Raw genomic sequence first — 13501 nt, 5'->3', positions numbered from 1 at the left:
ACGGAAGCATTCCATACACCAAGAATCTCCTCTGTCATCGATCCTTGCTGCGCAGAACACGGATCGGCTGTCCCGATGTGTACTTTTCGAAAGCCCGGGCCTCTAGAGACACTCTCTCCTCCATTACTCTCGCGCGTGCCGTACCATTCCGAAAATCCATCAATAACGCACTCTGCAGAAATCGAAGACTTCCGTGCAATTTTTTGAAAGTCCCTCGGGGAACGGTCTATGCATGTCAAAGCGATGTTACATTTACCGCCCTCTTCGCCAGCCCCCCGGGAAGTGATGTCACGTAGAACGAATTCAATAACAGATGGAACGACACCCTTGTCGACTTCGCAGCCTTCCTGAATTTCAATCAAAACACTTTGACCACGTCGCCCGTCTTGCGATTCCAACGCGCCGCGGGATACAAACATCACGCTGGTCTAAGTAAAGCGGAAGACCTTTTGGTAGCGGACTTCATCGAAGGATATCAATTAAGGCGGATCATGCTGCAGGTGAAGGGTGGATGTAGCTTGGGGGGGGGTACGAAATGTGTGCGCCACGTCGCATAAATCATCTTTTGAGACCATGAGAAATCGCACACGTGTTGAGCGAAGAATTTACAGCGCAGAATGAGTTCACTTGCTTCGGCACTACTGCACATGTGTGTCCTCTTGGCCGGCAGAGGGTTGGTTTCCTTTGTCAAAGGTGAACTGGGAAAACGATATCCTATTATTTTCCATCACATTCACCCTTGCGAGTCGTTCAATGGTATCCAGGAACTATCGTGTTCTTATTCTCTCCACGTTCAATATGCAACTTCAATGCATTGCCGGTGGCCAACTGAATGATTCCTATTCTTCTCTGCTGGGGTAGAATGCAGCCATCAACAAGGTCCGACTTGTTTCAAGCGACAGTGCGACATAGACGATGAACAACCATGTTTTCGACTCTAGTTCCGGTCGCCAGTACACACTTCAAGATTCGTTCCGAAAGGACATGCGCAAACTATTGGATTCAGGTGTTGGAAGTGATGTTTCCTTCATTATCAATGGAGTTTCCCCAGGGATACCAGCACATTCGTCGATTGTCGCTGTCCGCTGCAAAGCCATTCGATCGGAGGTCTGCAAGTTTCGATCGAAGGGCCGAGATAATGACAGAGCAGAAACTTCTACTATGGAGATTCCTATCGACTCTGTTTCGTTGCCCATATTTAGAAAGGTTTTGGAATACGTGTACACCGGCACAATCGCCCTTCAAGCTGCAGATGTCTATGATGTTTGCTCGATATCTGCGCAGCTTGGAATCGGTAGTCTGCAAAGCATTGTCTTTTCCTACCTTCGAAACGAGGAGAATGTGCGTCAAATCGTCACCGTTTTAGATCGTGCTCTCCAAGACTCGGAACAGAATCGTTTACTCGTCGTGAGGCTCACAGAGTATCTGGCCGAAAACTGTTCCAAGTTACTCTGGCGTGCCCCGTATGAAGAATTATCTGTCGACCTTATGCTGCACATTATCAAGCAAGAAAACCTTGGTGCTTCAGAATATGAAATATGGCAAGCGCTTGTGGAATGGGGATGCATGCAATGCAGCGTTTCGCCGCCAAAAGCTGTCTCGGCAATGTCTGAAAGGGAGAAGAAGCGAGTCAGAGAGTGCTTGCAGAGGTTTTGTCGGCCGGGGTACCTGCGCATTCTAAATTTCGACACGGAGACTTTCGCTCGCGAGGTAGAGCCGCTTGGATCATTTCCACCGGCCGAGATGCTTTTGAAGTATCGTTTTGACGCAGTGGCTGGTAACGCCGCCTTCGAGCATGCCTATCATGGAGACCGGTACAGTTTTCTATTGCGAGTTCGACAGCGAACCGCTTGTTATGAATCTACTAGTCATCCACATCCGAGAGGTGTGTCTCAAACGTTCAAGGTTCAAATGCCTCGGTGGGCGACGGAAATGAAAGTGGTTTTTGATCCACGGACGGCTCTGGGGCGATATTCTGAGCTTGAGTTTTGCACTGACGAAAGGCGCGCGATGCGGGTGTATTCGGTGAGGGCTAGTGAAGTGCCAGGGACAATGTGTCTGCTCTCCGATGTGGAGACGACGACGCCATATTGGGCGCAATCACGGTTACAGAATCACGGTGAGAGATCCGGCGTCTCAGCGCGCGCGTTAGGAGTCGAACCGATTTACATTAGCGGGAACAGCTTTTGGTGTACCTTTTACTCTCCGCAGAACGTCGGCGATTCGGCATGGGGCTACAAATTTTTCGTTTCAATCGCTAGGTAGCTCAACCGAAACCGCAACAAACCCTGAGTTTTCTGAAGAATTGTTATGGCTTGTTTCGCAAGAGTTGACGCTGCCCTCTGCACACTGCCAATGGTGAGAACGACGACAACTCATTCGTATAGTCTTTTTGGTACTTCAGGCCTGGCATAATTTCCCGTTCGACACTCGGACGGTTGTCACCGTCACTAACTTCATGGCTTCGGAGGTGTCCTCGATATTGCCATCATATCTGACACCTGCAATACCCTACCATACATTCAATCGCATGCAAGTCGCATGTATTGAGGCATGGGACAGCGATTGCAACATGCTCGTCTCAGCGCCTACTGGTTCTGGTAAAACTCTTTGCTTTGAACTTGCCCTTCTTCGCTACTTGCATCTTGCTCTCACTTCATCGGAGAAAAAGTACCTACCTGCCAGTGGTTTACCCAGGAAGGTGGTGTTTATTGCTCCCACTAAAGCCATTTGCATGGAAAAGGGACATGACTGGAAACGGCGATATGCGTTTCTCGGCTTACGGGTTGAAATCATGACAGGAGATGTGTATGCGGCAGGTTCCAATTCAATCTTGCTGAATGCTGACCTGATCCTGACGACTGCTGAAAAGTGGGATAGCCTCACGAGGAATACTTGTTCCCAAGCAGTACCCGGCGTTTTGTCCAATATTGCTTTGCTCTTCGTCGATGAAGTCCACCATATAGGGAACTCACGAGGTGGTACACTTGAATCTGTCATAACTCGCATGTTTGTCACCAGCGACCAACTCAAGCAGAACATATCATCTGCTCAAGTTCAGTCTCTGCGTGTCATTGCATTGTCTGCCACCGTCAAAAATGTCGGGGAGGTCGGACGCTGGCTACGAGTTGACCCGGAACATATTTTGCAGTTCGATCAAAGCTACAGGCCTATTCAACTCGAATACGCAGTTCTGTCTTACCCGATCAGGAACCGGTGGCAATCATCTAAAGTGTACGATAGTCGAATCTTGGGAGTTTGGCAGAAATTCAGTAGTGGAAAACCTGCTCTAATCTTCTGTACGAGTAGGCGGCAAACCAGCTCGTCAGCTGCGGCAATGGTCGAAAATCTCAATCGTGTCAGCCCTGGTAGCGGTAGTGACGGAAACGCACTTACAAAGCACCTGTCCTTTGAAGAGCGAAATCAATTACGCACCGAAGCTCAAAGATGCAGTGACAAATCATTACGCGCTCTGTTGATGAATGGAGTTGGGTGTCACAACGCTGAAATGAGCCCTCAAAATAGGCAACTTGTAGAACGACTGTTCCGCGAGTGCTTGTTGCTATGTTTATTCTCGACAAGTACGCTTGCCCAAGGAGTCAATCTTCCCGCCAGGCTTGTCGTTGTCGCCGGCACCAGCGTTTACTACGATGGCTCGCTACAAGAATGCGACAAGAACATGCTCTTGCAGATGTGCGGTCGGGCAGGACGGCCTGGTCTCGATACGAAGGGGGTAGCTGTTATCATGACGTCGAATACAAACGCACGCCGATACCAAAACATGGAGAAAGCGCTTCCAACAAGGCTGCAAAGTCAGCTCAAGGCGACCTTGGAAGAGTCTATGAACGCTGAAATTGCTCGACAATTCATAACAGATATACCGCAAGCAATGCTCTTCTTGAAAAGCACCTTCTATTGGGTTCAGGAGAAGGAGAAACATAGAATTGAACTTCTAGATGACGAAGGCAAACTGAACGCTTTGCTGACGACAACAGCAGTGGAAGCGATGAAGAAATTGGCCAGATTAGGCCTGGTTCGCTTTGATGACGATCTTTTCGGAGTGAACAGTACGAATGCGGGCGTTACCATGGCGAAATACTGTCTCTCCTGTGAGACGCTAGGTCTGCTGATGACTGAAATACCCAAGGTTTCCAGCCCAGCAGGTGCTTTGAGGGTACTTGCGGCGGCGCCAGAAGTCTTGGAAGGGGTATGTGTTCGGAGGGCTGAAAAGAAAAGCCTCAATGAACTAAATGAATTCATTCGTGTGCCAGTCCATGGAAAAGTGAAAGAACCATTGGATAAGGCTATTGTCCTTATCCAGGTTATCTTAAATGCCACTATCACAACATCATGCATCGACTTTTCCTTACAAAGTGAAGCCCTTCGATTGGCAAAGTCTGTCTCACGGATTTGTAGCTGCCTTCTCTCGTTGGTTTTAGGACTGTCATTGAAAGGGCCTTACGAAGCCATTTTCTCAACTCTGCAGGTCTGCCGTGGCTTAGTCAGCCGCTGTTACTGGGACGGTCCCACTGTCCTTAGGCAGATACGTGGATTGACTTCTGCGAGAATTAAGGCGCTATCGAGACATGGCATATCTTCAATAGAAGCGCTCCGTATGGCTGATTTTAGTCTCATCTATGAGATTATAGGCGCGAAGAGTCCATTTGCAAAAGTCCTCCGTGAAAGAATGAATGAGATTCCGAGGTTTTATGTGAAAGCAAACGCTACAAGAAACACTCACGACGGTCAGATTACACACATTCAGGTTCACGTCACATATTCGGGACAGCTTGGGCATCTGAAAGTCCGGCGTCGACCTGAAGAAGGCGGATTTATACTTCTTGGATCACACTCACGTGGCTTCCTAGATATAAAAGCCTTTCAGCTGGACGGAAACGATAAAGAGATCACTTTTCAAGTGCCCCGCGATAGTCGCCCAAGCCGAGAAAAGTGGATCGATGTCATTGTTGGGACAGTGAACATTATCGGGATTGACGAAACGGTTCGTTTTCTGTGCGATAGACAAGACCAAGACTGTCGGTCGCCTGCGAGAACTGCTCTTGCTAATAACGACAAACTGAAGCCCAAAGCTCACCACAAGCCTCCCGAGCACGTTGCAAATCTCTCCGTGACAGATGGTCGCGTATCAAAACGATTTGTCCAGACAACTGTGAGTCAGGCTCTTAGCCGTATTAGCAACCGAAAAACGATAGCAAGGGTCCCCGAAGTACGGGCATATGTGGTAGCGGAGGAAGAGAAACATACCAAAGCGCCAGCAAATGTGATCATGAAAGCAGAAGAGAAGGCAGAGACAAGCCCTGATATCAGTCCAGGCCCATCATCACCTTCACCTCATGAGGCAAATGCTATGCAATCAGAAATTCCGACACTCGATGATGCTAACTGTACACAAGCCGCAACCCGGAGCCAAAAGAAAACGCAGAGACATGGACGGTCTCAAGCTCTATTCTCGTCCAAGAAAGCAAGACCATGTTTAACCCGTACCGAGGTACCTGACGCCCCCGTCCCTGAGGCTACTCATTCCTCACCTGACCCATGTCAAGTGCGCAAGAGCTTTCATAAAGAGCAGCATTGCCGGGAATATGATGACATGTTAAGATCCTTGTTCTGACGCACCGCTGCTTTGTCGTGAAGTCATTCAGCACAAATAAATCTCGAGATGAATGTCTGGCGTCGAAACGGGGATGCATGAGCAGCGCCGAGCCGTCTAGTCCAGCACACCACGAAGCAAGCCGCCTTGGTGAATTGTGTAGAATTTTCCCATCCACGTCATACTGCCCTTAGATCGTTCACTCCGCCTCCCACTCACGCCATAGCCTTCCCTTATGCCCATACGACCCCTCTTTCAATATCACCTCTGCTACAACTTCGGCGCTTTGCACGACCGCACTGAGCGACGGCCTCGAAAACAGCGTAGTTGCGTCCGTCACAACCACTCTTCCTTCCCACCCCCGCAACGCCGCCCTGTTCTCCCTCATAAACTCGTGCACTATGCGTTCGCACTCAGGAAGACGAACCGCGCAAACGGCAAACAACAGCACATCAGCACCTCTCAAGTCCTTTACCGAAATAGGCACAGAAGGCCCTCCCTCATTTGTGAAGCCGTCACCCCCAGCACCCGCCAGTGCGGCAATGCCCGGCACCCAATCCCCCGCCAGAAACAACGGATCCGCCCATTGCACAATTGCAGTTTTTGGTCTTCCCAGCCCCCTCCGCTGGCTCTCCGCTTTAACAAATGCACGTATACTCTCCAGCCTTCCCCTCGCCTCGGCCACCGGCTCCACAGCGGCCTCCTCCCTCCCTATTTCCCGTGCAAGTGTACGGTGCAGTCGGAAGACGTCCTCGAGCGTGCGGACATCGACTGAAACAACTTTCTCCAACGTAGGTATTCGAGCCTGGAGCAGGCGGCGCAGGACATGCTCGTCCGGCTCCTCGAAGTGGCGCGGCTTTGCAAGATGCGTGAGCAGCACCGTAGGATTCGCGGCTGCGAGGCGCGGGATGTCCGTGACGTAGAATGAGCAGACGCGGTGGGCGAGAAGCGCGTCAAGCGACGGGGATGCAGAGAAGAGGGGGTGGGTGTACTGGACGGCACGCCAGCCGGCGGCGATTTCGTGAGACGGAAGAGAGGAGGAGACTGGGAGCTTTGGAGAGGTGACCGAGGGGGGGTTGTGAAGGGTTGTGCATTCGTGAGAGGTGGCGGAGAGGTGGGGGGAAAGACGCAGGTCGTGTACGACGTCGGTTAGACCCGGGAGAAGTGAGGCAATTCGACAGTCGGCGGGGGCGGAGATTGGAGGAGCCGCTGGGCGCGGAGCTGTGGCCAGTCGGGACATGCTGACGAGAAAGAGTTTGGAGGGGGGCGCGGGGGTGTGAGAGAAGTCCGCCCAGGGCCGTCGGGGATGATGAGCTCGGTGATCTTCGCCCACTGTACACGTTCAGTCTGTAGAGTATGATAAAGAAACTTCGATATGATATCTAACAGTCTTCATGGCCCAATCATACTTCTTGTATTTGTACATGCAAGGTGATTGGTAGGTTTAGGCTCAAAATCTGGGTACTGTACAGCACCCATGTGGAGATTGAGCCTTCGACAGTGCCCGCATCTCGCAAAACCGCACGAACCCAGATGGATCCACATCCAGGTTACGGCTTCCAAGATTCGAGACAACCCCTATACCTTCTCAACACGTCGCTCGCATCACTCTAATGTCACTGCAAGGCATGATAGCTCTTCTTTTCTTGTACTTAGCTCAAACAAACAGAGCAAAGTACAACCCAATCACCTAACTAACATTTTCAGATCATCATCAGCACTCCATCTAAGCTAAGAGTATACCTTGGAATACTTCTCGTCCAAGTATTGAAGGAAGTATTTCGTATTCAGAGGTTCCCCAGTGACCTTCTCAAGAAGTTCATCCAAAGACGGATACAAGCTACCGACCTCGTGAATCTCAGTCTTGAGCCAATCCTTGATCTCCTTGAAGTTACCAGACTTGATCTTCTCCTCAACATCTGGCATCACCTCCGTCTTCAAATGATGATATAGCTGTGCCGCTGTCATCGCTCCCAGTGAGTAAGACGGAAAGTATCCAAATGCCCCGCTCGGCCAATGGATATCCTGCAAGCAGCCCAGTTTGTCACTCGGAACATCAACCCCTAGATGTTGCTTCATGCCATCCTTCCACGCCTGCGGCAAATCCTTCACGTCGAGTGTCCCATTCAACAGCTTCATTTCCAGTTCGAAACGCAGAATAATGTGGAAGGGATACGTAAGCTCGTCCGCCTCTACGCGGATCAAGCTTCGGTTCACCTGATTGACCGCGAAAAAGAGATCTTCTGCATTGACATCTTTGGTGTGCGGCAGCTTTTCGTGGATTTTCGGAAGCACCGCCTCCCAAAACCCGACGCTTTGTCCAATCATACGTTCCCAGAACAGGCTCTGCGATTCGTGTGCGCCCATTGACAGCGCGTCGCTGACTGGCAGCCCATCATACTTGGAGTTGCGCCCTTGCTCGTACATGGCGTGGCCTGTCTCATGAACGGTACCCATGATGCCCTCAAACGGCAACTCCTTGCTGTATCTGGTTGTAATGCGCACATCTTCCGGCCCCGCACCTCCTGTGAACGGATGCACAGATACATCTATACAATGCCGCAATGGCGTCCGCGAGACAAAAAGATAGCATCCGTTAGTATTCTGACCTTCTCATCAATATCGACCGCACCGCGTGTTCCACAGGGCTCGCACACGCCATCACTTACCTATCCTGCCCTTATCCATATCAAAGCCAAGCATTTGACAAATATCCTTGGACAACTCAGCCTGCCTGGTGACATCCCATTCCTCCCCACCACACAGGGCCGGATGCACTTTTTTACCCTTCTTCTCTTTCATTTCCAACACTTTTTCTAAAATCGCCTTCAATGGCGATGAAATACCATCAAATATCTCCGTCAGCCTCTCTGCACTCATCCCCCTCTCAAACTGATCAATGAGCGTATCGTACGGCTTCTCCCCCGGGCGCATAGCCTCTGCCTTCTCTTTAGTCAACGCAAGTGTCTCCTTCAGCTGATCTTTAAACGCAGAATAATCATCATTCTCCCTCGCCGCCACCCAGGCCTGCACAGACGCGACCTCGTTCGCGGCGATCTTGCGCTCTAGGTCGGCCGGGACGCCGACTGCGAGCTTGTATCCCCTCTCCGCATCGCGCACAGTAGCGCGTTCAAACGGCCCAAGATCCGGGGTCTGTTTTGCTGCGTCTATGGCGGCAGCGAGCTCCGCAGACGTGGCTTTGTCGTGCAGGACGGCGGCCAGCGCGGCCTTCTGAGTACCGCGCAAGGCGGCCGCACCGGGCGGCATCATGACCTGCTCGTCCCAACCTAGGATGCCTGAGATGCCGGACAGCGCAGACATGTCCTTGCACAGGGCAGAGAGGGAATCAAACGGTGTGGCAGACGTCGCTGACATTCTGAATGAGTGGTGAGGGAGACGGGCGCAGACGGGCGCGCGCGTAAGAGTCGCACGGGAGGTTAGGGGGAGACTGGCGATGAAGGCGGCGCTGACGGCTAGGGCAGTTAGAGTCATAGGGGCACAGAAAAGCGTGGGGATTCGATCTGGAGGGTGCTGGAAAGACGGGGAACTGAGAGGATTAAAGATTGGTTCACGAGGCAAGAGAAGAGCGGCTGTGCACAGACGAATGAATCAGCGGGATTGGCCGCGAGGTCGGTCGATGCAAGATGCCAGCGGGTCCACGTGGACGACGTGTTAGAAACAGCAGTACGACCGTTTTGCCATTTCTTCCGTACACTGCATAGGCGGCAGTCCCTGAGGGGCTCCAGATCCATGGCCAGTTTCCCTTTTTTTACAGTGAACGAATTCGGTCCGGCGCTTTCCTCTCGAGGAGTACCAAACTAAACACTGCCTCGCAAATCACTCCGCCCTCTGCCCTCTAGATGCTCATCTAGTCCCCCCGCGCCCCCGCCGGTACACACCTCCCGCGATGACGCCCTTCGGCTCAACGGCTGACTCGCAAGCCGCGCTGGCCACTGTGCATGACTCGCTGTCCAAAGTGCGCGAAGCGCTGCGCGACTGCATCTCGCTTCAGCCGCCGCCCGTGCCCTCCGCGCCCATCAGGCGGCCGTCTCAAAAAATCCTCGCATACACCGTGATGGCCAAGGTCGCGCACGACGCCATCATCCGCAAGGTCGACTCAGCGCGGCGCAACTCGCAGGCCGACATCGCTATGCTACAAAAGCTCCGCCAGCGCTCCGCTTGCCTCGGCTACGAGCGCATGCTCCTGGAGAGGCAGATCGACGCGCAGCGAGCCGTCAAGGCCCCGACGGTGGACAAAGTATCCGTCAAATTGCCGCACCCGGCCCCGCAGAATGCCTCGGAAGAGGAGTCCATGGACGTGCATATCGACACCATCAAAGCCCTCTGCGCCGAGCTTCAGAAGAGGCAGCGTGTCCGCGATGAGGTCGACGGCCTGGTCAAGCGGACGAAGAGGAAGAGGGATCAACTCGTAACTATGAAGGACGACCTTCGCTCTCTGCCCAGGGCCGTAGCGACGTTGAGGAATGCGATTGAGCCGGTGCGCAAGCTGCTCAAAGTCGGCGAGGAGCTTGCGGCTAGCCCGCCAGAGCTGGCACAGATCAGGTTATTGCCAGTCCCGTTGTATGTGCTTACACGGGAGGCATTCGCCTTCCGCACCATGTTTCCAAAAATCTTGAACATCTCCCTTTTGGAGGAGCAGGCCAAACTTGAGGGGGTTTACCGCCCTCATCCACGGCTTGTGCGCATGGATATACAGGCGGGCGAGCATATAGGTGCGGGTGTGTGCTTGCAAGTGTTTTTCAGGTTTCATCCAGAGTTGCACGTGGTTACTGTGACATCGCGGATAGCAAATAGCGAGCAACCGTCTGCCAAGATGGACGGAAAGCTTTTGCAATTGCTCTTCCCTTATGATGTTGGCGAGACGTCGCCAAACCCGTGCAACTCACACCTGGAGAACGGGGCGTTTTCATTTGATGTATCAAAGGCTGGAGGGGCAAGACCATTTGTATGGGCAAACCTACTATGTGGTCTTCCGTGCTTGGAGCGGTTTGATACGGTGAACGAGATAGTAGGGGCTGGGTGGCCTACTGAAGCAGCCGGCCATGAGGCGCATATTCGGTTCAAGGAGACGGTACTTTCGCTTCAGAATCGTTTATGCATGGAAGTGGCTCTGCGAAAGCAGTTGGAGGCTCTTCAAGCAAAACGAATGCCCATTCAGGCAGGGGATTTGGGGTTTATGGTGGAACCAGAGGCACGTTTGGAAATGTTTGCAAAGTGTAAGTCAAGGGATGAAGAGAGCAAGAACGGCCTGGGGGGGGATAATGTGAATGTGATGTTTAGAGAGGTATGGGAGATGCGAGTGTGGAGCGGAGAGCTGACGATGGGCTGTGATGTGGGTATTGCATCCAACTATCCAACGGGGACCCCGTGTTTCAGGTTAAAACTTGAAAAAGAGCAGAGGGATATCAGTGAGGCAGATATGCTAAGACTGGAGCAGAAAGTCAACATGTATAAGATGGAAGGTGACCTGGAGGATAAGAGAGAGTTGTTGCTAAGTGGTCAAATTTTGACATTGTTGGAGGGTGTGGATAAGCTGCAGGGAGAACGAAGTAGTTCTGGGAAGGCTCGAGTGAAACGCGGGACGGAGAAAGTACCACCGAGTCTAGCTCGGTTACTCACGTGATGAGCGGCGCTGTGGTCGAAGGCAAGCAAGTTTATTGAAATGATGTAACTCGAGTGCAGGGCATGCGGACAATGCGGAATTGATTGCACAAACGAGTCTGGGAGAAGAGAATGATTGCGAAGTTGTACAGCCGGACAGGGAGGTGGGACATGGTCGAAAGAAGATGTTTGATGGCGCTGGATCGGCAATGCGCATGTGATTCTCCGGGTGCGGCCAATCACCAAGCGAGTTTGACTGAGGATGCGCTGCTGGCGCGGCGTCGATCACAAAAATCAACTCATATCGCGGCCTTCCCAGCCCCTAATTCCCCCCCATGTTTCTCCTCCATTTCCCCATAAACGACCCTCTCCCGTCCACCTCATCACCGACCGCCATCCTCCCCCCCCACTGGCCTCGTTACCACTCCAACCCAAACCAACATGCACTCCCCCGCTTTCGTCTCCACCTTCGTCCCCCGCCGCTCGCTCGTGTCCGCCCCTCTCCATTTCTCCTCTCAACAACTCCCCCTTCCCACCCCCCGCCGCGCACCGCCCCCCCGCGTTTTCGTCCTCCGAGCCCACAATGCCCAACCGAAGCAGTCTCGCCCCTCCCTCCCAGCTAAACTCCTCTCCCTCGGTGCCGCCCTCACTACCACCCTCCTCCCATTCCCGCCTACCCGCCCCGCCCCAACCCATGCCGCGCCCGTCTCCCACATCTCCGCCGCGGTCCACACATCCGCCCACTCCTCAACAACGGCCCCCACGTCAATACGGCTCACCAACGCTGTTTGGGATCCCATTTCCGTATCCGCGACTACTCATGCAGTCCCCACAACGCGGCCTATGTGCCCCGTGCTACCACGCAAGGTCGACCCGCCCGCCAAAGTCGCCCTGAAGGCCATGTTCCTACTGGGCTTAGGCACTTGTATTATCACTGCCGTCACCATCGCCGTCTTCTGGGTCATTCAGGACTCCCTCGTCTACAAGCCCACGAAAGTCTGGCGTGGTTCCCCGAGCGTCTCGGGCATGCCGCACTACGACGATGTGAACTACTGCACCACAGACGGGGCAGAGATTTCGGGGTGGTTTATCCGTCAGCCCCCAGGTCACTTCAAAAATGCGAGGACTCTGGTATACTTTCATGGGACTGATAAGAATGCAAGCTTTCGCCTGAAGAAGGTTATCGGCTTTTATGAGCACTGCAAATGTAACATCCTGCTACTTTCGTATAGAGGCTATGGATTGTCCACTGGGAAGCCCAATGAGCGCGGCATGAGGATTGATGCAGAGAGTGCGTATGATTACTTGCAGTCGAGAGGGGATGTCAATGTTGGACCGGGCGGTAACCTCTGGGTTTATGGCGAATCGTTGGGAGGGGCTGTGGCCATTCATTTTTCGAAGGTGTATCAACATTGCATCAACGCACTCATTTTAGAGAACACCTTCACAAGCTTGTTGGATATGATCAAGTTGGAATTCCCGATCCTTGGCGTGTTCCGATATTTGAGTAGGAACCGGTGGCAGAGTAAGAAAAGAATAGGCGATCTTTCTATTCCACTATTGTTTTTGAGTGGTTTAAAGGATAGCTACATCCCGCCAGATATGATGAAGCAGATGCATCAACTTGCGTCAAAATCTTCTCTCAAGGAGTTTGTCGAGTTTGAAAAGGGTACGCACAATAGGACATGGACTTTGGATGGCTTCTATGAGTCCGTCGCTCGGTTTATGGACCGTGTCGAATCACAGGGAGCGGAAACGAAAGCATTGCAGGATACCCGAGAATCCATCTCCCCACGTGGGAAAGATGATAGCAATCGACTCGCCACGGCTACATAAGCAAAGGCTCTAGAAATTTTGTGAGACAAACTCAGTTTTGGCAAGGGTTGTGACCTGTGGGGGTAAAATAACAGCGTTTCAAATTAAAAGCGAAACCATTCACAGCATCCCGTACGAGTACATATGTTTTGAGTACGTGTCTTTGCCAATGTGGGTCCTGGATGCCGCCACGCTCAAATGGAGAAAAACAGTCAGGCCCGACCGCGAGTTTGAACGTCTATACCCTCGTTTATTTTATCATGTAGATCTCGCCGTTCGTTCTCGCATCGAGTCCTAGTTTGCAACCTAATATTTAATACGAGATTAATGGTTCAGACAGCTACTGGTTAACAATTTTGAGATGCAACTTTGCTGATGCTCTGAATAAAAAAGCACAGCTGTGCTGATTCCTGGCATGCCACGGACTACTTAAAGAGTACCTGTACTGTCAAA

The 13501-nt window shown here is 52.2% G+C and overlaps 6 protein-coding genes; 4 read left to right on the top strand and 2 right to left on the bottom strand.

Moving 5' to 3' along the window:
• Positions 1-915: 915 nt before the first annotated feature.
• CHC_T00000110001 (hypothetical protein) lies at positions 916-2265 on the top strand. Its single transcript, XM_005718962.1, has one exon. The coding sequence runs from the start codon at positions 916-918 to the stop codon at positions 2263-2265; it is 1350 nt and encodes a 449-aa protein (XP_005719019.1).
• Positions 2266-2458: 193 nt separating this feature from the next.
• Positions 2459-5682, top strand: CHC_T00000109001 (hypothetical protein). XM_005718961.1 is given in 2 exon segments: positions 2459-5632; positions 5633-5682. The coding sequence occupies 1 exon segment, from the start codon at positions 2459-2461 to the stop codon at positions 5630-5632; it is 3174 nt and encodes a 1057-aa protein (XP_005719018.1). The 3' UTR covers positions 5633-5682.
• A 128-nt stretch (positions 5683-5810) lies between these two features.
• Positions 5811-6851, bottom strand: CHC_T00000108001 (hypothetical protein). The gene has a single exon (XM_005718960.1). The coding sequence runs from the start codon at positions 6849-6851 to the stop codon at positions 5811-5813; it is 1041 nt and encodes a 346-aa protein (XP_005719017.1).
• A 115-nt stretch (positions 6852-6966) lies between these two features.
• Positions 6967-9098, bottom strand: CHC_T00000107001 (hypothetical protein). XM_005718959.1 is given in 4 exon segments: positions 6967-7342; positions 7343-8160; positions 8281-8986; positions 8987-9098. The coding sequence occupies 2 exon segments, from the start codon at positions 8984-8986 to the stop codon at positions 7343-7345; spliced, it is 1524 nt and encodes a 507-aa protein (XP_005719016.1). The 5' UTR covers positions 8987-9098; the 3' UTR covers positions 6967-7342.
• A 420-nt stretch (positions 9099-9518) lies between these two features.
• On the top strand, positions 9519-11255 carry CHC_T00010082001 (THO complex subunit 5 homolog). Its single transcript, XM_005718958.1, has one exon. The coding sequence runs from the start codon at positions 9519-9521 to the stop codon at positions 11253-11255; it is 1737 nt and encodes a 578-aa protein (XP_005719015.1).
• An 821-nt stretch (positions 11256-12076) lies between these two features.
• CHC_T00000105001 (hypothetical protein) lies at positions 12077-13501 on the top strand. XM_005718957.1 is given in 2 exon segments: positions 12077-13069; positions 13070-13501. 1 exon segment carries the CDS (start codon positions 12077-12079, stop codon positions 13067-13069), a length of 993 nt encoding a protein of 330 aa, XP_005719014.1. The 3' UTR covers positions 13070-13501.

The sequence above is a fragment of the Chondrus crispus genome, genomic scaffold, assembly GCF_000350225.1.
Source record: "Chondrus crispus Stackhouse genomic scaffold, scaffold_447, whole genome shotgun sequence".
In the NCBI taxonomy this organism is placed as follows: Eukaryota; Rhodophyta; class Florideophyceae; order Gigartinales; family Gigartinaceae; genus Chondrus; species Chondrus crispus.
Note: the sequence above shows the minus strand (reverse complement) of the source record. Positions and strands in the feature narration are given on the sequence as shown.